General features: G+C 40.6%; 3 protein-coding genes across 5 annotated transcripts; all 3 read right to left on the bottom strand.

Moving 5' to 3' along the window:
- Positions 1 to 558: 558 nt before the first annotated feature.
- LOC125000910 (CMRF35-like molecule 1) lies at positions 559 to 4,773 on the bottom strand. Its single transcript, XM_047576667.1, has 5 exons — positions 4,600 to 4,773; positions 3,872 to 4,174; positions 3,588 to 3,629; positions 3,318 to 3,425; positions 559 to 1,458 (listed from the first exon to the last, which is right to left on the bottom strand). Exons 1-5 carry the CDS (start codon positions 4,637 to 4,639, stop codon positions 1,136 to 1,138), a joined length of 816 nt encoding a protein of 271 aa, XP_047432623.1. The 5' UTR covers positions 4,640 to 4,773; the 3' UTR covers positions 559 to 1,135.
- A 296-nt stretch (positions 4,774 to 5,069) lies between these two features.
- LOC125000894 lies at positions 5,070 to 8,225 on the bottom strand. Of its 2 annotated transcripts, XM_047576646.1 has the most exons (5): positions 8,012 to 8,224; positions 7,598 to 7,927; positions 6,599 to 6,640; positions 6,370 to 6,515; positions 5,070 to 5,411 (listed from the first exon to the last, which is right to left on the bottom strand). In XM_047576646.1, exons 1-5 carry the CDS (start codon positions 8,154 to 8,156, stop codon positions 5,094 to 5,096), a joined length of 981 nt encoding a protein of 326 aa, XP_047432602.1. In that variant the 5' UTR covers positions 8,157 to 8,224; the 3' UTR covers positions 5,070 to 5,093. The 2 variants fall into 2 exon arrangements, with proteins under 2 accessions (XP_047432602.1, XP_047432611.1); XM_047576655.1 differs by lacking the exon at positions 6,599 to 6,640 and having other exon boundaries at positions 8,012 to 8,225.
- A 10,323-nt stretch (positions 8,226 to 18,548) lies between these two features.
- On the bottom strand, positions 18,549 to 22,382 carry LOC125001193 (CMRF35-like molecule 3). Of its 2 annotated transcripts, XM_047577123.1 has the most exons (8): positions 22,140 to 22,382; positions 21,731 to 22,048; positions 21,370 to 21,393; positions 21,011 to 21,136; positions 20,888 to 20,929; positions 20,647 to 20,795; positions 19,284 to 19,551; positions 18,549 to 19,192 (listed from the first exon to the last, which is right to left on the bottom strand). In XM_047577123.1, exons 1-8 carry the CDS (start codon positions 22,183 to 22,185, stop codon positions 19,167 to 19,169), a joined length of 999 nt encoding a protein of 332 aa, XP_047433079.1. In that variant the 5' UTR covers positions 22,186 to 22,382; the 3' UTR covers positions 18,549 to 19,166. The 2 variants fall into 2 exon arrangements, with proteins under 2 accessions (XP_047433079.1, XP_047433070.1); XM_047577114.1 differs by having other exon boundaries at positions 18,549 to 19,551.
- Between the last annotated feature and the right edge of the window lie 368 nt (positions 22,383 to 22,750).

The raw sequence follows: 22,750 nt of genomic DNA on the forward strand, positions 1-22,750 counted from the left end.
TGATTCACTGTGTACAAAACTTTCTCGACAGTTTTGAAGACTCGCCACTAGATGGTGCCATTAGCCTAACATTTATTTTATTTATTTATTTTTTTTTTACAGTTCCTGCTAGGTCTAAGACTCAAATATTTCCCAACAAAGAAAATATGTCCTTTGTTCATTTTCTAATCTATGTATCTCATAGAATAAAATATATTGCTTGTATATGCCATTCTCTGAAATATAAACGTGTCACACATAGCTTAAATAACCTGTCGGTGTTGCTGATCGCAGCAGAATCACTGAAATTTACTTCAGATAGAGAGCATCTGAGATGAACAGTGGGACTTAAAAGGGTGCGCGGACTGTATAGTGTAAGACCATAAGGTGTTCAGAGACAATGATTGATGTTTTAATAACTAAGAATAACAGAAATAGAATAAAGAGTAAAGCTTTGGTGAAACTTTCTGTTTCTAGGATTAAACGAGCATGTGCTTGTTTCATGTTAATACGTCCCTCCATTATTTAGGGTTTTGGGGTTATAGTAAAGCAAAGCAAGCAAAATAAATAGAGGCCAAATGTTAAAAATTATTTTATTTTTGGTTGTTTGATCATTCACTCACTGTTTTTAAAGAGGTTACATCAAGTATGTCTTAAAAAGGCCATATTGATGTCAAATATTCTCAGCAATGTCTGACAGGGATTCCAAGAAGAAGCATCGTCTGGTCAATTCTCTGTCTCACCTTTGTTTTACTTCAGTTTCTCTGCACATCACCGGTTCTCATCTTCTTCACCTTTTTTCCAATTCTAAATATAATCTGAGTCTTTTTTCAAGTAAATCCGGTGATTAATCATAATGCGTGAGTAAGTGAAGGTAGAGCTGTAGGTGTGACATTTTTCCAGTGGTTCCTTTGCTCACATCACTTTTTCAGTTCCTGCATCTTGTAAATCACAGGATGCATATGTCAAACGTAGGGACGCTCAGAAAAATAAACTCACACACTGACTAGAAACGTGATACATAACTTTTGTTAAATGTAAATTATCTGTCCAACATCAATTGAAATAATAAATTAACTAAGCAACAACATGATCATTTAGTCTCAGCACAGCTTTGCAGAATCTTACAGCACATAGTGTACAGACAATCAGCAAGTCAGACATTGCTGTAGACTGTGGACTCTTCAGCAGATATGTGCTTTATGATTGAGTATGTTGGTGTTGTAGTAAGAGGCATGGATGATTTGCAGCCTTTGTGCTTAGTGAAGCTAACAGTTGAGTAAAAGAGGCCGTCTGGTTGAACCTGAGGATCTGATGAAACAGTGGGGCTGGCGTACATGTCCTGTCTGCAATCTCCTCTGCTGGAGCCTGCGTCCTCTGTTTCCTCATTTGCTGAGGAAGCAGTGATGTCATGATGCGCATGCCGTTTCTGAGCAGACGGTGTTGCATACATACATGCAGACATGTCATGGTCCTTTCCTGTGCAGAGATTGATGACATGTGAGTTCTTTTATTTTCTTATAAAGCTATGAATCAAACCAATCCGAAATCAGATAAAAGCAGACACAAATGAACAATAAAACAAACTGGACCACTTCTCTTTTACTGGCATCATTTTTCCACTATACCCATCCCCCATACCCAACGCTTTGTTTCAGCAATAAACAAATTAGAACACAAGATTACAGAAGAAGTGTGGTTGCTGTTTGGAGTCACATTAACACTTAAGAATTTGGTAACTTCAGGACACATTTTAAATTTCCGTCCCTGTGCCTCTCAGTGACATTAAGAATCATGTAGTTTTCATTCAGATGATCAGAGAAGATCAAGGAAACACTCTCAGGTCAAATCAGGGTCAAATGTGGTCCGCTAGGTCCATCTTTGCATGAACACTGAGCATAACTACTTTATTAGGTGGCATGAAGAAGTGACATTGTGCTGTCTGATGTGATAATGTGTAGGCTGACAAGTGAGTGAATTTGCACTTCTAATGGTCTTAATGTGTGTTTACATTTGTTTACTACTTAAGGAGCCATATATGGAAATTCATTTCATCATTTTCTACATGAAAATGAAACACTTGTCACAAAAGTAATAGTGTCCTACAATAACACTCAAGGTTTGAAAAGTAGTATTTCCAAGTATTTCAATGGGGTTAAGCCAAGTCACTTTTACTCATAGGCCAAAATCCTAACATTTCTCTTGGGGAACATTGCAATCTGTCCAACATGGCCATTGGTTGGAGTAAGGAAAAACTCCCCCTTTGACTCTCACTTTCACTTCTAAGTCACCACAAACATTCAAACTCTGTTGGTTGGTTGCTTGAACTTTAGCTTCCACTGTTGTTGAAGTGTTTGTTGAGATGGTTGTTAGGATGGTGGTGGTGGCTAAGGTGCCAGATGTGTTGCCGTGCAGTAGCTTTTTTTTAACTTTCTGGGTGATAGTATACCAATTTGGGTGAGAGAAGTTACCAAGGATTGCATGGCTGCAGCATGGTTGCTAGTTGGTCTATGACTGTGATAATGCTAGGTTTCCATTTGTGGTGAGTTGAATGCTGTGTCTTGTCACATGAGGAAAAGTGGAATTATTGATGGCTCAGTTCCGTTAAGTGTTCAGGTAAACTATGCCAGTGATCCAGCTTGCACAAAAGCAAGACTTCCACTAAGTGGAATGCGGCCAACGTTGCTAAAAGTCCAAATGTGTGTGTGAAATCACTGACAGATCATTGTTATCATTGTCTGAGGTTGGAGTTAAGTTGTCACATCTGTTGTCGGTACAACATGTTTTTGGCCATAACTGTGGTTTCAGAAGGAGTTGCTTACATGACATCTAGCTAGTCTCTCAGTGTTTGTGAAAGTGGTGGTAGAGTGTAACAAGCTGGCCACAGCAGCCACTTGCAATCTAGACACAGCAGACGGTCTATTTTAACTTGTCTCAGTAGCGAAAGCAAATTCTATGATGGCGAACCAACATGCACAAAAGCAAGTACTCCAGCAAAAGCAATGTTTCTCACAATCAAATGTCTTTGGTGGAAAACGCCTGGACGTCCAAATATATACATATATATATATGTATATATATATATATATATATATATATATTTTTTTTTTTTTTTTTTTTAAATAAATCACCATAGTAGAAATATTGGTCTGGAAAACTTTTTACTTTTAAAACTTTTAGTATTGGACATTCCTTTTTAAATGTGCATGTATCTGTGCGGAAACAGAAAAAGAGCCGTGAGATGGAGTTCAAGAACTTTGCTTGAAGTCTCGCCACTGTTAAAGGGTTGAGTGGTTGGATTGTCAGTGTTGTCAGTGTTACGTTCATGAGTTTCATACCTGAAGAGGCTCTGATCTCTCTGTTTCGGTGTCTGAAAAACATCGCAAGGGCCATCGCCAGAATCAGCACAACCACACCCAGACTCACTCCAATATACACAAGCTGGTCTGAAAAAGAATTTAATAATGACATGTCATGGAGGACTGTCTTTCCTACACACTTGCATATCCACACACACACACACACACACACACACACACACACACACACACACACACACACACTTGTATAGAGTATGTAGTAGTAAGACTTTTCATTAACTGACTCACTTGTAAATTCCGTCAACTTGTTTGAAGAATTTGTAGCCTCTTCTGAAAAACCAAATAGAATTGTCTAAACGTAGTTCCTTGTCATGTGTCACGTTATTTGCTGTGTTTGTTCTCATTTTTTTCCTGTAAAGTCTCTGCATTACAAAAACTGCACAGTTTTAGACGCTGTTGTGAAATGCTGACCATAATTTAGCAAAAAGGAAATGGTACAGATGTCTGTACATGATAAGTGAGGAGGAATAACATGTCCAGTGCTATACATATGCAATTGTGAATCCACTCACCCTCTTTGACTGTGAGGTCTACTCTGTTGTATGTGTCCAAACCAACTCTTTCTATGCCACACCAGTATGTTCCTGTGTCATCCATTTTCAGATCATGTATACGCACGTAGAATGTATTTCCACCATCTTCAAGTTTGTATTTCCTATTTGAGTCTTGTTTGCTTGTTATTAGGACGTCATTGTCGTTACACTTTCCCTTGCAGAAATATTTGACGTTGGAGAAGGCGTTTTGATGAGTGCACATTATTTTGACCTCGTCTCCGACGTTTCCTGTTACTGAGAAGGCTTCTGTCTCCCATAATCCTACACAAAACACATAGACAGCCAAAAGGTAATTTGAATTGCATGCCCATCCGTGTTTTCTGTAAACTCCTGATAAGCTGCTCCTGATGTTTGCAGCAGAAGTTTAATGTCTTGGTTGTTTCACTAATTACAGAGGCCTTCAGCATTTCACATTAATTTATAGTAAATATTGCATTTTCAGCCTTCACAGTGTGCTGGTTATAATGTCTGAAGTGCAGTAGTCCATCAGCACACTACACTACACATCTTAAAATGTCCTCATATTACTCAAAAGTCAACAGAGTTTACTGTAGGTACCAAAAAAAATCCAAGACAAAGGGTAAAAAGTAAAAAATTGGCCACCTGACAAACCTACAACCACAAAGCCAGAAAACACAGAGATAGAGGAATGGATAAAGAGGGATGATACATTAATCTTAACTTACCTTTCAGAAGGAAGACTACGATGACCAAAGTCACCTCCATGCGTCTCTACGATTTGTCTTTTTCTTTTAAGGAAAAAGTAAAAAAATAACTTTTGGTTATTTTGCAAGTCTTCACTTCTCATGTGTTCCTCTTTGTTGCTGCACTTCCTGTGTCTGGCCAATTCCCTCTGTCTAAATCTGTTACCAGAAACCACTGCAAACATGTGATGTTGTTAAGAATATTCCTCAAGAGGTATATGCCTCTAAACAATTAGCACAAGAACGGCTCCAGATATGCATCGGTCTCGGTTTATTTTGGTAAAACATACAGTATGCTACATCCTTTGCGCTTTTTAAAATGACACATATTGAACTCAGCAAAAACTTGACACTTTAGATAGATAGATAGATAGATAGATAGATAGATAGATAGATAGATAGATAGATAGATAGATAGATAGATAGATAGATAGATAGATAGATAGATAGATAGATAGATAGATAGATAGATAGACTCATAACAAGAGAGAATCTTTAGCAGGTCTGAGTTTAGGACTGCCACTTCCTTGAAGGCTATAATAAACATGCTCCTCCAACTGGCTGTGATCCAGATGTTGGTACGGGCAGATGGGCCCTGGTACATCCACATCAGCATAGTCATTGAGGCCTAGAGAGACTTCAGAGTCCCGCTGATTTGATGTGGAGCGACGGCAGGAGTCAGCCGGTGGCAGTGGTAAGGCTGGCAGATCGTTGTAGTTTAAAACAGAACAGCTGCAGTGGAACTCAGGTTGAGTTGTCACACCGGGCGTCATTGACTCGTAATCAGATGATATCTGTGGAGAGAACAGAACTCAGCTGACACTGCACTGTTTAAATATGTATGTTTTCTTTTTTTGTTCAAACAGCAAATATGACTCTTCTCAGAGGTTATACTGTGGCACATCGTTTCTAAAAATATCGGTATATTTTTAAGTTGCATGCACAATATTTCCTGAGTGACATTCAAACTGCTTCTATAAGCACTAGATAAAACCTCCATTAGTATGTATATTTTTATACACGAGGACAGACTTAAAAGAATACTCACCCCCTTTTACTATTTACAATTTTACTCTTTTTTTTTTTTTTTACAATTATCAATCATTTAAATTTTTTTCTATTATTATTATTTATTTCTTAGAATTTGTCCCCGGCATTGCAACACCACTACACAAGATGCACCACTACCCAAACAACACAATGAAGACAAAGGAGCTCTCCAAACAACCCAGGGACAAAGTTGTTGAGAAGTACAAGGGTTATAAAAATATATTAAAATTTAATGGTCCCTGGAGCAACATCAAATCCATCATCATCAAATGGAAAGAACATGGTACCACAACAAACCTGCAAAAGAGGTCCACACATCAGAACTCACAACCTGGCAAGTTAGGCATTAAACAGAGGTGACCCTGAAGGCTTCCTTAGCAGAGACTAGAGTGCACAAAGCTTTATGGAAGAGTGGCTTTAAAAAATGCCATTAGTTAAAGATAAAATCAGGAAAAAAAAAAAAAAAAACAACAACACCAAAAGTCATGCTGTAGACTCTGTGAATAAATATGGAGGAAGGTGCTCTGGTCAAATGAGACCTTGCGTATCACCCCAAGAACACCATCCCCACAGTGAAACATATCATAACCAACTACTCTATCTGCTGGGAAATTTTAAATGTACATTAGTGAACGGATCCAACATTGCCACTGTTAAAACCATGGTAGCTTTGGTAGCTAAACGTGTCTGTGGTGAACGGACCTCTCTGTTTTGTTGTTGTTGTTGTTGTTGTTGTTGTTCTGATCTTCTCTGTTTAACAGTCAGCAGGAGACAGCATGTGAACAGACACACAAACACAATCGCTGCAACACACATCGCAGCGGTCAGGAGCAGCGTCAGGTGGTGCCCTGTAAGAAAGAACAACAGGCGGGGTTCACCTGAGAGGGGACTGGATCATGTGAAATAACAGGAACACACACACGTTACTCACTGTCTAGTGCTTGGTCCATGGGAGAGGCCTGCATTACATTTACTGTGAAAATATAGATAACAAGTATTTATGTGTGTGTGTACACATATACACCCCACGTAATATTGTTAATAGTGATATAAGTAAAATTATTGTTCCAGAGGTGCCCCAACATCTGAGGACATCTATGCAAATACTTCTATTCTTTGAATTGAGTAAAAGATGTATGTGCTTATAATATCAGTGCAACAGTTTGAAATGAATGTCTATACTGCCCTACTGCCCCACAAACCAGTGGGCAGGAAGACAGGCAACTGTGGGAAAAAGCCCATGACGGTCATCAACTTTGATTTATTTAACCTTCACTTAATTCTTCTCCTATGCTTTGTTTGTGCATGGACTAGTTAAATTATCATTATTATTCTGTCTTAACTAACTGACTTAAACTTCTAAAAAAGGCAAAACTATACACAGCTCAGCCACATAAGTTACTAGATGCCATGTTCATGTTATGATTAACTGGGACAAATGTACACATGCACTGATTGGCTGATGTATATGTAGATAATTTACCATATCTGTTATGTGCTCAAAAATATTGACAATAGATGTTACAAAGTGCCTGCCGTTGCTTTGGAGACATGTGAAGGAATCCTCTGCACAGTCATGCTTTGGAAACAATGGGCCACAAGGAAACCTTCATTCTGGTCATAACGTGATGCTGAGATGACGTGTAAGACTGTTTCACCTCACACCGTTTTGAAAGAGAAACTTCAAAAAAGCAGAACAAGTATGGGAAGTGTGGCACTGCTTGGTTCTCATTTATGCTAGGTGTGATCTGTCTTTGTCTGAGGCCTCGGGCAGGACTGTTGTTACTTGATTCAACTGCTTTGTCTTTGTCGGCTGACAGGAGCAGGCAACGGAAAACAAATCTTATTTTAAATATCTTAATATAAAGTGTTGTGCTGAAATCCATGTTTAACCTGGTGTGAGCCAGAACATTGTATTGACAGATTGTACCTTGAGAAACATCTAGTTGTATGGCACTGATGTGATCAGGAAAGTGGCTGATATCCACCCCGCACAGGTATATGCCGCTGTCTTCTAAACTGAGTCTATCCACCCTGACAATGAAGAAGGCAGCAGAGGTGTTGTCGTACAGAGAAAAGCGTCCTTCACTCTCCCACTGGTCGTGTGTTTCTGTCCGTATCAGGTGACTGACGGTCTTGCCATCATCAATGCGGCTGAAGTGCTTAGCATTGTTCTCCCAACCGTTTGGATATTCGCATCTGAAGTCAAATCTGTGGCCTTCCACACCAGTAACATCCATGGGTTTCAGGTTGGTCAGAGCTGTCAGCCAGTGTTGGTGTTAGTTGCACAGTTACTGCTTTGAAAAAGCGTTAACACAAGCTTTAAAATTCTTATAAAACTTACCTTGGATTTGTAGTGTTGTGATGATGAAGGCTATAGCTGTTCTCCATGAGCCCCAGGATGCTCCCATCACTCCCAGTTTACCCTGAGTCCACACAGTCAGATTCTCCCCCAGCCTCTCAACAACGCAACAACCTGGACTAAGCATTGGGTCTTTAGATTAGGCTTTTAGGTCCTAGTTATTAAACCTCTTCCTCTTTCAAGTATAAATCTGTCCACACACAATGCTCTACCCATGAAAGTGAAAGTATGGTGACTCAAAAGGTGATTCTGTGCATTGCATAGTAATAAACCTTTTTTTTTCTTTTTTCTTTTTTTCACTGACACTGATTACACATTAGTTAAATTAATTCTACCTTTCTCTCTGTTGTGGTGTACTACTTGGTATCAGATACTACTTCAAAATAAGGCAGTATAAGGGGGAGCAACACTTTGATTCAAAAAAGCACCCAGAATAGATTTCTCAACAATTAAAGCTGCTCCAATCAATATTTTCAGATGATCGTGTGTAATGTGAATGGATTCATTTAAACCCTCTCAGTAACCACCAGCTGCATTAAGCACATGTGGAGCTCATTTCTAGGGAACTACACCTTGTTTGGGCCTTTCTGCACTGGCTTTGTGTTTCCCTTTTGTCTGTTACAACCTCATACCTTTACTGTGCTACATTACTGTCACCACTCAGTTCAGGGCTGTTTCTAGCGGCACCAGGAAGTTGTTTTATTTTAAAACACCAGCTGCACACTAGCTACCAAAAAAAAAAAAGAAAAAAGGCCAGCAACTAGATTGTAAGTACAGTGCACCATCTACCAGCTTAGAGACACAGTTTCCATCAGGAAATAATAGATAGAAAAAACATGTGATTTTATTTTATGGTCTTAAACAAAACTCCAATTTAATCACTTTGTCTTTCCCAGATTTGTAAATATCCAACTGTGTCTAAGTGCACTTAATAGTATTAATAACAGTAAAGTGTCGGTCTCAAATGTGTTTATTTAAATACATACAAGGCCTAGTCAAGTAACTGTCACAGAAGTAACACCAGCTGTGATACAGACGCCAATTCTACCCCCTGCTGGTCATGAAAGGTGAAGGAAGCGGTAATCGTGGGGCCTTGTGTTCTCTATCTCTAGTGAGACTGAATCAGCTTAATCGGATAGAGCCAATAAATAGGAGAAGGAACCTTTTTTTAATTGGTTAGTCTTTAGTTTTGATGTATAATGATCATGTATGTTGCTAATAAATAGTTTATGTTTGCATTAGAGCTTTTTGTTGAGAACCTGTTGGAGTGAGTTATTACATGCTGCTAATGCTAACCTCTAGGTAATGCAAACCTTAGTTGTGTGTTTCAGGGGTAAACGAGCAGAGGTTGCATTTGCTATGTTATCCTCCACAGTGGTTCCCTTAATAAAAACAGACCCTGAGTATTCGGGCGAGGAAAAGTCATCATTCAAATCTTGAGATGTCAATTCAAGACACTGTTATATGCAGTAATGATTTGTATGTCGTCCATTTGTCTTTCGTGTAGACACTACGCGAAAGTAAACCCTGAAAACAACAAAGTGTTTTCTAGCAGAAAAAAAGGTTTGAACAAAAAAGAAGAGACATTGGAGAAGTCAAATGTTATTTTTTGATGCTTTGTTTTTTTTTAATGACATAGGATAAAATGAAATACAATTAAATGGCATAATAATAGTAATAATAGTAATAACAATAGTAATAATAATAGTAGTAGTAGTAATAATAATAATAATAATAATAATAATAATAAAAGAAGAATGATAATAATATATGTAGGGAACCCCTGCTCCACTGGTCTGTGTTTTGCAGAAACCACTAGAACAGAAGGTCTCCTCATGTGTCTGATCTGGGAACTGAAGATCAGAAGAACCAGTTGGTTTTGTGTTTAGGCTTCATTAGATGCTCTTTGAAAGAAGCCACGATCACTTTGTCAATTAGTGGTCGCTCCAGATCCATGAAAAACACAATAGCATCTGCAGACTTCCACTTTTTGAGCAGGTCCTCCCAAACGGCCTTGTCAAGCTTCATGAACCTTTTTGTGGGGATGTTAATATTCTCAAGCTGGAATTCAGCCCAGATTTTCATGTCTAGTCTGTAACGGATGGGCTCAAACTGGTCGAAATCATATGGTATTTTTGCTTTTGCAAAGGCCCTTAAAACCAGGCACTCAACAAAAGTGCTGACACACGTTTTGCACCTTTCTTGCTCGTCTGTTGAGGACTCGTTAAATTTTGGCTCAGACTGAACAGTGTCATCCTCAACTACTGGAATCTCCAGAGAGGAGGGCTCCTTCTGCTTAAAGTCTGGGCCTGGTGTCTCTTTTGGTGATTGGTGACGTTCAGTGACTTCCATGGTGGGTGTCTCTGGTGAGAGGCGGGCAGGGGTAGCGTCTGTAGATGTTACTGTGGTTGATGCCTCTCCAGCACATGGTCTCACAAACAAGCTTCTAAACGCGCTACCCAGTTTTTTCAGAGACCATCGTTTTCTTGGAGTTGTCGCTGGTGTAGGTGTCTCCTCCACATCCTGGACTTTTTCACCCTCAGATTGAACTGTGTCGCCCTCAGCTATTGAAATTTGCAGAGAGGAGGGTTTCATCTGCTCTAAGTCTTGGGCTCGTTTCTCTTTCGGTGACTGGTGACGTTTGGTCACTTCCATGGTGGGGGTCTCTGGTGAGAAGCGGGCAGAGGTAACGTCTGGTGACTGCATTGATGCCTCTCCAGCACGTGGTTTCACAAACAAGCCTCTAAATGCGGTACCCACTCTTTTCAGAGACCATCTCTTTCTTGGACGTTTGGCCGGAACATGTGTCTCCAGATTCTGAACTTCTTCAACCATGGACTGAGCAATCCTGTCCTCAACTACTCTGTCCAGAGAGGAGGTCTCCAATTGCTCAAAGTCTTGGGCTGGTTTGTTTTTCGGTGACTGGCGTTGAGGTGCAGGGAACTCCACGGTGGTGGCCTCTGGTGAGAGCTGGGCAGATGGTTTTACACACAAGCGTCTACATTTGGTTCCTTTACGAGTCAATTTCTTTTTGGACTTCAGACCTGTTGCTTTCAGACCCTGAACTTCTTCAGCCTCAGACTGAGCAGTGCTATTCTCAACCTCTCTGTCCAGAGAGGAGGTTTCCAGCTGCTCAAAGTCTTGGGCTGGTTTGACTTCAGGATCTAGGAGCACCACAGCCATTGCCTCTGAAAATTGCTCATCAGGAACAGTGACCACCACAGTAGTGACCTGCTGCTGAGACCCAACTCTATCTGCAGAGGCAACTTTTGATGACTTCATAGAGGGTGATCTGACTACAGCAGGTTGCACCTTGAAAATCCTTTTAGCACAGAAGCCCTTAGTCTTGAATTTCAAAGACAGTTTCTTCTTGGACTCTGGGCATTCAATTGAAGCCTGGCTCACTGCAAAGCTCTTGGTCTCTTCTTCAGACTCAGCGTTTTCATCTTCCACTACTATGATCTCCAGGGAAGAGGGTTCCTGGTGTCCACATTCTGGAGGTGTTCTGTCGTCTGGTATGTGATGTTCAGGTACAACCACCCTCACAGCAGAGCCTGTCTGAAACTGCTGCTCAGGTACAACCAGCACCACAGCAGCAACATCTGAAAGCTGCTGCTCAGGCACAATGACCTTCACAGAGTTCAGCTGTGGGACGTCTGGTGACTGTATTGATGCCACTGTGACTCCAGCACGAGGCTTTCTGAATAAAGGTTTCACAAAGAACCCTTGAATTATGCCCCCCATTCTCTTCAGGGACAGTTTGCATGTCCTGGATTTAGGAGTCTGGACCTCTTCATCTCCAGGCTGAGTGACGTCATCCTCATCTACTTCAGCCTTGAGAGAAGACCAGTCTGGGACTGCTTCTCCTTGGATCTCCTCTCTGTCTGTGTCAGTTTCTGGTGTATTAGTCTTACAGCTCTCCTTGTCTCCTATGGAGGCTGTCTCCTGGGTGTATGTGTACAATGATTGAATGCCACTTTTAGTTGGTGTAGATTCCAGATCTTCTGACTTTTTGTCAGTGTCTTCATCTTCCAGGGGGCTGGCCACACTTTTCTTCTTTTTCTTCTTATTTGTTCGAGGTCTGTGTGTCATCATCCCAATAAATTCTTCCAACATCTTGCTGATGTAACGAACCATACGTCTAATTCTTCTTTTGGGAGTGACGTGTCGTTGTACTTCCTGCTCTTCAGTGTCCTCGCCAGCATAGAGGATGGAGTTGACGCTCTCAGCTACGTCTTGGGCAATTAAGCTGGTCAACACCTCTGAGCTCTCAGAGCGGACCTCTTCTTTAATGTCCAGGACTTGAGCAAAGGTTTGAGGAAGTGTGTCACCCACGCTGATCAAGACAGCTTCCTCAGAAATATGACCCCTTTGATTGATTTTCTCCAGGATGAATTTGGAAATTAGCATGATCAAGTCTGTGAGGAGCTGTGCCAGCATAGAACTGGTAACATCGTCTGGTTTACCTAATCTCAAACAAGCCCACTGATCTGGTGTGATGCCATTGAAAAAGGATTCGATCAGTGGACGAACCATGTCCACAGTGATCTGTGGGACGTTGTGAGCAATGCTATCCTCAACTACTCTGTCCAGAGAGGAGGTCTCCAGCTGCTCAAAGTCTTGGGCTGGTTTGTTTTTCGGTGACTGGTGTTGAGGTGCAGGGATCTCCACAGTGGTGGCCTCTGGTGAGAGCAGAGCAGGTGGTTTCACACACAAGCCTCTACATATGGTTCCTTTATGAGTCAATTTCTTTTTGGACTTTGGACCTGTGGCTTTCAGACCCTGAACTTCTTCAGCCTCAGACTGAGCAGTGCTGTCCTCAACCTCTCTGTCCAGAGAAGAGGTTTCCAGCTGCTCAAAGTCTTGGGCTGGTTTGACTTCAGGATCTAGGAGCACCACAGCCGTGGCCTCTGAAAATTGCTCATCGGGAACAGTGACCACCACAGTCGTGACCTGCTGCTGAGACCCAACTCTATCTGCAGAGGCAACATTCGATGACTTCATAGAGGGTGATCTGACTACAGCAGGTCGCACCTTGAAAATCCTTTTAGCACAGAAGCCCTTAGTCTTGAATTTTAAAGACAGTTTCTTCTTGGACTCTGGGCAAACAATTGAAGCCTGGCTCACTGCAAAGCTCTTGGTCTCTTCTTCAAACTCAGCATTTTCATCTTCCACTACTATGATCTCCAGGGAAGAGGGTTCCTGGTGTCCACATTCTGGAGGTGTTCTGTCGTCTGGTATGTGATGTTCAGGTACAACCACCCTCACAGCAGAGCCTGTCTGAAACTGCTGCTCAGGTACAACCAGCACCACAGCAGCAACATCTGAAAGCTGCTGCTCAGGCACAATGACCTTCACAGAGTTCAGCTGTGGGACGTCTGGTGACTGTATTGATGCCACTGTGACTCCAGCACGAGGCTTTCTGAATAAAGGTTTCACAAAGAACCCTTGAATTATGCCCCCCATTCTCTTCAGGGACAGTTTGCATGTCCTGGATTTAGGAGTCTGGACCTCTTCATCTCCAGGCTGAGTGACGTCATCCTCATCTACTTCAGCCTTGAGAGAAGACCAGTCTGGGACTGCTTCTCCTTGGATCTCCTCTCTGTCTGTGTCAGTTTCTGGTGTATTAGTCTTACAGCTCTCCTTGTCTCCTATGGAGGCTGTCTCTTGGGTGTATGTGTCAAATGATTGAATGTCACTTTTAGTTTTTCTAGACTCCACGTCATTCAGTGACTGGTGTTGAGGTCCAGGAATCTCCACGGTGGTGGCCTCTGGTGAGAGCTGGGCAGGTGGTTTTACACATAAGCCTCTACATATGGTTCCAACTTCTTTCCGAGACAATTTCTTCTTAGACTTTGGACCTGTTTCTTTCAGACTCTGAACCTCTTCAGCCTCAGACTGAGCAGTGCTGTCCTCAACTACTCTGTCCAGAGAGGAGGTTTCCAGCTGCTCAAAGTCTTGGGCTGGTTTGTCTATAGGATCTAGGAGCACCACAGCCATGGCCTCTGAAAATTGCTCATCAGGAACAGTGACCACCACAGTAGTGACCTGCTGCTGAGACCCAACTCTATCTGTAGAGGCAGCTTTTGATGATTTCATAGAGGGCGATCTGACTACAGCAGGTCGCACCTTGAAAATCCTTTTAGCACAGAAGCCCTTAGTCTTGAATTTCAAAGACAGTTTCTTCTTGGACTCTGGGCAAACAATTGAAGCCTGGCTCACTGCGAAGCTCTTGGTCTCTTCATCAGACTGAGCATTTTCATCTTCCACTACTATGATCTCCAGGGAGGAGGGTTCCTGGTGTCCACATTCTGGAGGTGTTCTTTCGTCTGGTATGTGATGTTCAGATACAACCACTCTCACAGCAGAGCCTGTCTGAAACTGCTGCTCAGGTACAACCAGCACCACAGCAGCAACATCTGAAAGCTGCTGCTCAGGCACAATGACCTTCACAGAGTTCAGCTGTGGGACGTCTGGTGACTGCATTGATGCCACTGTGACTCCAGCACGAGGCTTTCTAAATAAAGGTTTCACAAAGAACCCTTGAATTATGCCCCCCATTCTCTTCAGGGACAGTTTGCATGTCCTGGATTTAGGAGTCTGGACCTCTTCATCTCCAGGCTGAGCAGCTTCATTCTCATCTACTTCAGCCTTGAGAGAAGATGAGTCTGGGACTGCTTCTCCTTGGATCTCCTCTCTGTCTGTGTCAGTTTCTGTTGTTTTAGTCTTACAGCTCTCCTTGTCTCCTATGGAGGCTGTCTCCTGGGTGTATGTGTACAATGATTGAGTGCTGCTTTTAGTTTTTGTAGACCCCAGATCTTCTGACTTTTTGTCAAAGTCTTCTAGTGGGGAGACCACACTTTTCTTCTCTTTCTTCTGATTTTTTCTGGGTTTGGGCCTCATCTTTGCAATAAATTCTTCCAACATCTTGCTGATGTAACGAACCATACGTCTAATCGTTCTTTTGGGAGTGACGTGTCGTCGTACTTCCTGCTCTTCAATGTCCACGCCAGCATAGAGGATGGAGTTGATGCTCTCAGCCACGTCTTGGGCAATTAAGCTGGTCAACACCTCTGAGCTCTCAGAGCGGACCTCTTCTTTAATGTCCAGGACTTGAGCAAAGGTCTGAGGAAGTGTGTCGCCCACGCTGGTCAAGACAGCTTCCTCAGAAATATGACGCCTATCTTTGATTTTCTCCAGCAAGGAACTGGAAATTAGCTCTATCAAGTCTGATAGCAGCTGTGCCAGCATAGAACTGGTAACATCGTCTGGTTTACCTAAACTCAAACATGCCCACTGATCTGGTGTGATGTTCCTGAAAAAGGATTGGATCAGCGGATAAACTGTGTCCACAGTGATCTCTGGGATCTCCTCTGTCTGGGAATAGCTTCCTCTGTCCATTGGACCTGTTGTTGGTGTCGTATTACGATACATAATCTTGAGTGTGGGTTGACGGGTTTGAAAGCGTTGCTTTTTTAGCGAAGATCAAGCGATTTAACTATCTAACTCTTCTCTCTGATAAATCTCTGATGAATCTCTGATGAATCTCTGATGAATCTCTAGTGAATCTCTAGTGAATCTCTCGTGAATCTCTCGTGAATCTCTCGTGAATCTTGGATGACTCTTTGATGAATCGGCTCCTATTTAAGGTCTCTGTGAGGTGACACTGAGATCAAAGGCACAGTGCCTTTGATCTCAAAGGAACTGTGCCTTTGATCTCTGCTAATTGTGGGCGGGGCTTAGGAGATTCCATCCTATCTTGTGACATCATCACAACATCAAAGGAGTGACATAATCACCACGGCAACACAGAGACTCTGTGACATCATCACCATGGCAACACAGAGGCATGTGTTCGCACCAGTGAGGTCAGGATTCAAGATTCAAGATGGCTGATTCTACTGTCCAAAAGCCCATAATTATGGTACTATCCAACTATTAAAAATTATTTATGGATTAAATGAAATGCATGTATGAAAAATCTAAGTGAACAAAGTGCAAAGGAAAAAGACAAAATAAAACAGATACAACATAGACATTCTGAGAAAAAATAGAGTGAATAAACAGTGCAATAAGGGGCAATATGATGCAGTAAGGTGCAGCAAGGTGGAGTAATTTGAATTAGGGTGCAGTTATGTGCAGTAAGGTGCAATTAGGTGCAGTAATGTGTACAATAAGGTGCAATGACTTGCATTAAGGTGTAGTAATGTGTGCAATAAGGTGTAATATGGTGCAGTAAAGTTCAGTAATGTGCATTAAGGTGTAATAAGTTAAAATAAGGTGCAATAAGGCACAGTATGGTGTGTACTAAGGTGCAGTAATGTGTAATAAGGTGCATTAACGTGCAGTAAGGTGTATTAAGGTGTAATAAAGTGTAATAAGGTACAGTAAGGTGAAATAAGGTGCATTGACGTGCAGTAAGGTGTATTAAGGTGTGCAACCTGGTGCAATAACGTGCAAAAAGGTGCAGTAATGCATACAATAAGGTTTAATAAGGTGCAGCAATGTACAATAAGGTGCAATAAGGTGCAGTAATGTGTACAATAAGGTTTATTAAGGTTTAATAAGGTGCAGAAAAGTGCAGTAAGGTGCAATTAGGTGCAGTAATGTGTGAAATAAGGTGCAATAACTTGCATTAAGGTGTAGTAATGTGTGCAATAAGGTGTAATATGGTGCAGTAAAGTACAGTAAGGTGCAATAAGGTGTAATAAGTTGAAATAAGGTGCAATAAGGCACAGTATGGTGTGTACTAAGGTGCAATAATGTGCAATAAGGTGCATTAAAGTGCAGTAAGGTGTATTAAGGTGTAATAAAGTGTAATAAGGTACAGTAAGGTGAAATAAGGTGCAATAAGGTGCATTAAAGTGCAGTAATGTGCAATAAGGTGTTCAACCTCGTGCAATAATGTGCAAAAAGGTGCAGTAAGGTGTACAATAAGGTTTAATAAGGTGCAGTAATGTGCAATAAGGTGTAATAAGTTGAAATAAGGTGCAGTAATGTGTAATAAGATGCAGTAATGTGTGCAATAAGGTGCAACAAGGTGTAATAAGTTTAAATAAGTTGAAATAAGGTGCAGTATGGTGTAATAAGGTGCAATAACGTGCAAAAAGGTGCAGTAATGTGTACAATAAGGTTTAATGAGGTTTAATAAGGTTAAATAAGGTGCAGCAAAGTGCAGTAATGTGCAATTAGGTGACAAGTTAACACAGTGGTGACGGAGCCTATGTTGCACTGATTATCGAAATATTCATATATTTGCATAATCACAAAAATAACTGTATCATCTTACTGCCAACGTAAAATCTCTGCTAATAGTGAATATTTTCCTGCTGTTGCTGCTGCAGCTTCCCAATAAAACTTGCAGTGACTGCTGTTCAGCAAAAATGTGCCTTTAAAGCAGTAGTAAGTTTTGATTTTTTCTTTCTTTTTTTTTTTTTTTTACAGAGGATCAGGGGAGGGAGTGGGCTCAATGAGCAGTTGGAGAGAGAAGAAACCTCTGACTTCTTAATGAGTTAATCAGCTTCTCGTTTTACTCGTGCTGACGTAGCTCTCTCATCACTTGTAACAATAGCTGTAACAAATTAACTAGGATGGAAATGCTCAAGATTGCGTCTTTAAAATGTACTATCCCTTTGGAAAGAATTCTCCTTGTCTACTTGCATACTAATGTAACCCAAGTCCCATGTAGCTAGTTAAAACTGACAAATAATGGGGGTGTTGTAGTACAGTGGGACAGGGCCTGAGTTCGCCTGGAGCTCCCTGTGATAACTGTGATAATGATATGAAATAACTTGGCGGTGCCTCCAATAAATTCTAAGAAGTAAACAGAAAGGTTGTACTTCCCCTTTAACATAAAAGTTCTGTTAATCGGTTTATTTTAACTAAAATATCACCTTGGTACTTACCACACAGGATTTTAAGTTCAAAAGGAAAATTATTTATTGCACAGTCATAAATTTGTAACTTGTTCACTGTTGACCTTATAATATTCAAAACTCTCAAATAATTCTCTGGTACCTTTAACTCCCAAATGATCTCGGATGAACCCAAATAGAATCTAGTCACAATGACCAGCAAACTCAAATGTCCACCAGCCCGGCCAGTGAGTCGTTACTCACGGGCTCACTGGCTATCCTGCTCGGACGCCAGGAAAAAAGCAGCCTCTCCTGGTGCTAACCTGTTGAGCACTTCGGTGACTCTAAGCACCTCCTACCTGAAACATGTGCGGACTGGATTGGATAATGCCACACACAAAGATGAGAGAATAAAGAAATGCTGCACTACTTCACAACAAACGTGGTCTCTTGACGTTTCTGCCGACAACCAAAAATGATTAGGTTTTTAAACTACACCCTTTTTATCTCTGACTCTTTTAACTGCACATGAAAGTACAGTTTTTTAACATGTTATAATCAAACATTTTTAAAACATATTTACCTTCATGAACTATTATTTATTACAACAAAAACATTCTAACCTCTGTATATGAATGAAAGAATGAATATAATAGTCACAGGGCTACATTAACATCTGAACATTTTAAAACATGATTAGAACAACAACAGTGTTATCATTTCACTGACGAGGTCACAAAGAGCTTGGAACATGTTTAAAAATTAAATGTGGTGACACGTTACATAAAACAGTTTCTTTGATTACTTAAACATTGTTTCTTACCCTTTTTCAATCACAGATGTACACTTCATTATGAATTAAACATCACTGGGTGTTGTCACATATTCAGACAAACGTGTTTTACAGTTGAGCGCAGGAAGTGTAAAAATGTATCGGTTGCGCATTGGGGGGAAATTAAAGTTCACTCACTACTCACTAACTGCAAACACAGTCTGTTTCATATAAATGCAAACTGAAATCATCTGACTTAAACCAGAAGTGTTTTTATCCTAAAAAGGTGACTCACACTTTCACACGCACGCACACACCTACACACACACGCGCACAGTGAGGCATATATTGTACATGAACACAATATAGTAACACATAAACACAGTACAGTGTAAGAGTTTCACATGATAATGGAACAATTGGTCAAGTTCAGTTGTCTATCAGCATCTATAAAAATCTTAGGTCTGATTTATTCCTGATACATCCAAACCAAACCAAAGTGATCCTGTCCTCACACCACTGGTTCCACGGCAGCATCTGGAGTGACAAGGACATTCATTGCTTGTACAGCACTCTGAATTTGTGCATGTTGTGTGTTTATTTGTGTGTTTTCTGAGACAACCATCACCTGCTCTTTCAGATGATAAAGGCCTGATGTAGATCCTAGAGGTGGTTTTGTGGTGTTTTTGGGAGGCTGCAGGTGAACATCTTGAGCCGCCGTTGATTGTGGGGAATGAGATGTTCTCATAGATGTGAGGGGGCTCCTCACATTCAGCTGCCATGGATGCAGCAAATGTTGGATCTTGTTTTGGGCGACTAGTACTGACAGAGGTGGCATCGGAAATATTTTCCACACACTGTAAATTCTCATCAATGTCGTCGTAGTCACAGTCGACCTGTTGGATGTGGGCGGAGAAAAGACAAATCATCTGTTTCTTGTGGGAACTTTATCTTACTGAGTTAGTGTTTTAAATCTATTCACCTGTAAATACAACCTGAGTCTTTCTGATTTAGTGTGACTTCAGTTCAATAGTTTAACTTTGTCATTTACAAGTTTTTCAGTCTTCTAGGTAACAGGTTGTATAAGGATGTTGAAATGACTTCCAGAGAAAGTCTCCACTTAGAATATCAGAAGCACATTATGTTGAACTGACCAGAGAAAATGAACTCAAAACAAAGAGAATCGTAATTGTATGTCTGGTTGTAGGTGTCAAGAATCATCCTATCATCACTTCTAAAGCTTAATAATTTAAGGATTGCATGCTGGACGGTTTCTAGACTTTTTGTGGTGTTGGTCAGCTGGTAAAAGACATAGATGTTCTGCTATATGTATTAAACATTACTGAGATGTTAAACACTGAACTTCAGACGTGCTGGCTTTCAGATTTTATCAGCTTTTATCTGTGCATGGAGAGGTGCTACAGGCATTTGTCTTTGTTCTCACTTCCTTTAGTAAGCTTAGTAAGCCATCTCCTGGCTGCAGCATCACGTCTAACAGAAAGACACGAGATCATTATCTGTCTTTTCGTTTACTTGCATGTCAGGTGCCCCCTGGTACAACACAGTAGACTTCTTTTAGTTGATCTACAGTGGATGTCTCTACAGTTTTTGCAACAACTTATAACACCCATAAATGTAATTCATTGTGTTTTTGTTTTTTTTTTTTTTTTTTTTTTTTTTACGATTTAAGTTTATTCTCCTATGTTTTACCTGTGTTTAACTCCTAAAATGTCCAATCTTCCTTCAGTGACACATTCAAGTTTCACGGCTGTGGTCAGCGCTGATTTTAAACATTCTCATGAGAAAACTACAAAACATTTTCTTTGGTTTGGAAAAACCCCACTTGATGAGTTAACTTCTGAAACCAGGAAAAGAAACTTCAGTTTAATTGAATTTGCTGCTGAGGGCAATTATGCCTCCCCAGGAAGACAGTTGTTTTGCAGTAAGACATTGAGAGCCTGACATTTTGACATTCAGTGTCTTTCTCATACCTCACTTTCAAGTGCATTGCTGGGTCCTGTGCTGCTACAGCAAACTTGTGGTTGAGCTTTAAAGATCCCTCTGCATTTCCTGAAGCTCAATGACAGTATCAAAACCATGAGCATGAAAATGCTTCCGGTGATCACATACAGTATGGTGCCTGAGGAAAAAAAGAGAAATATCTTATCTTATCTTGTCTTATCTTATTTAATCTGCTGAAGCTGCACAGCAGATGATGAGATAGAAACTGACCTGTGCTGATGTTCTGTTTCCCTTCCTCTGTGAAGTTTGATGCTGTAGGACAGGACGGAATATTATTGGAACTTAGTTTGTTTTTAAGTAGACTTGTAAGGACTGACTGCATTTTCTTCCTACCTGATGAAATGTTTGTAGGTCCACTGGTGTGTATGCCTAGCATTAATTGTGTCAGATTGGTCACATTTTCATATGAAGATGTGGAAGAAACATCAGGTGTGACAGATGTTGTCTCGCTTGCAATAGCTGTATAGGGAAGAGTGGTGGAATAGATATTATCAGTACTTTTACTTCAGTAAAAACTATACACAACATACACTTTAACAACTATGCAACATACTCTATAATCACTGCCATTCACAATCCTGCTTAAGTACGATGGGTTTAATATACGTAGCTCCCACATGATCGATAGATGATTATATATGATACAGAATGCAGAAGAAGCAGTTTTGGTTGTGTCAGGTTTTGCTACTTACAGTTTGTTGAGGTGAATCCAAGTACTGAACCCCATATTAAGGAGACGATTCATGGATTTGAAAAGAAGAAAGAAATTCTTATACACAAGTTTACGCATTTTTTAGTATGGTATACAATGTGTGTCTTTACCATCCTGAGCCTCATTTATCATGTAAAACCTAAACAATACATGCTCTCAAATAATGTAAAAAGGGATGAATTAAAATAAGCTCTGATAAGTGGTCTGTGAAGGTTCTCGGTCATCCGGGTCAAGGTATATCCAAAAAGCATTTGAAAAAGCAACTGGACTTGTTGAGTTTAGAGTGGGTTATTTCTAATGTGTGTTCTCTCTAGGAAAAAGCGATGTGATAATGCACTGACCTTCCTCTACCCAGAGGATTACTTTAGTGTATGTATCTAAACCAGGCCTGGCTACTCCACACCAGTATATCCGAGAGTCTGACAGCCGCAGTTGACTGATGGTCACAGTGAAGGCGCTGTCCCCCCGGTCCACCAGACGTATCCTCCCTGACTCTGTTCTTCCACCAGGTGCCACCTCAGCTAGTTTGTCCCCATCATGACATGGATCGAGGCACAAGTATTTATTATAACTCGACGCAAGTTTGTGTGCGCACTTAAACGAGACCTCTCCTCCCACGACTCCCTTTGTTTCGATCGTGGTTCCTTCTGTCGACATAACTGCATTGTGTGACAAAATAAATGGCACTTTTAAATAATGTTTAACAAATGTTTAAATGAATTAATGAATGAATTTTAGAAAAATACTTACCATATAAAAGGCAGTAAAAGATAGAAATGGTCCTCATTTTTGCCATTAAAGTACCAGCTCTAGAGTTGGTTATTGTTCTGAATAGTCACTTGTTGTTCTGTATCCAGCTTTACAATCAGTCTCAAAAAATTACCTAAGCATTCTTCAAATGTTAACCTACTGCCACCTAAGCCATCCTACCGTGCGACATTTTGCAAATGATAAACACTCGACAGCTTGCCCTCTTCCTGTGGTTTTGAGTGCAGGAGAACAAAATATGAGAGTTGTGGGCGTCAAACTCTGAGAAGTGAGAGGATAGTCTCTGACACAAACACTTTCAGATCCATTAAATTATTGTCTAATAAGGGTGTTTTGCAGTACAAGTGAATTTAAAGAAAAGCAGGAATTGAAAATTAGATCTGTCAACAACATCCACTTCACTTTTTCAGCTTCTTAAAAACAAGCGTAAAATTTTAACAGCATTGTTAAATAAAAGTAGATCAACAATGTAGCATATAATCATACTAGCCGTTATGTGGTTATTTAAATGGGTAATTCACACAGTTACCAACTGAACCTTTTTTTTATTTAGTTGCAACTGTTAATTACATGTTAAAAGGCACCCCAATGTG

The sequence above is a fragment of the Mugil cephalus genome, chromosome 2, assembly GCF_022458985.1.
Source record: "Mugil cephalus isolate CIBA_MC_2020 chromosome 2, CIBA_Mcephalus_1.1, whole genome shotgun sequence".
Classification (NCBI taxonomy): domain Eukaryota; kingdom Metazoa; phylum Chordata; class Actinopteri; order Mugiliformes; family Mugilidae; genus Mugil; species Mugil cephalus.

Bases quoted from the DNA above. Each gene is read 5' to 3' on its own strand.
- LOC125000894 (XM_047576646.1), bottom strand. From the start codon at position 8,156: ATGCTTAGTCCAGGTTGTTGCGTTGTTGAGAGGCTGGGGGAGAATCTG. The intron at 6,641-7,597 runs GTACAATCTGTC...ATATTTTCACAG, and splicing joins ACAACTAGATGTTTCTCAAG to TAAATGTAATGCAGGCCTCT. The intron at 6,516-6,598 runs GTGAGTAACGTG...TCTTTCTTACAG, and splicing joins CATGGACCAAGCACTAGACA to GGCACCACCTGACGCTGCTC.
- LOC125000910 (XM_047576667.1), bottom strand. From the start codon at position 4,639: ATGGAGGTGACTTTGGTCATCGTAGTCTTCCTTCTGAAAG. The intron at 3,426-3,587 runs GTGAGTCAGTTA...ATTCTTTTTCAG, and splicing joins CAAGTTGACGGAATTTACAA to ACCAGCTTGTGTATATTGGA. The intron at 1,459-3,317 runs GTATGAAACTCA...ATCTCTGCACAG, and splicing joins AGAGATCAGAGCCTCTTCAG to GAAAGGACCATGACATGTCT.
- LOC125001193 (XM_047577114.1), bottom strand. From the start codon at position 22,185: ATGGCAAAAATGAGGACCATTTCTATCTTTTACTGCCTTTTATATG. The intron at 21,394-21,730 runs GTCAGTGCATTA...TATGGGGTTCAG, and splicing joins AATCCTCTGGGTAGAGGAAG to TACTTGGATTCACCTCAACA. The intron at 20,796-20,887 runs GTCAGTTTCTAT...TTTTTTCCTCAG, and splicing joins GAAACAGAACATCAGCACAG to GCACCATACTGTATGTGATC.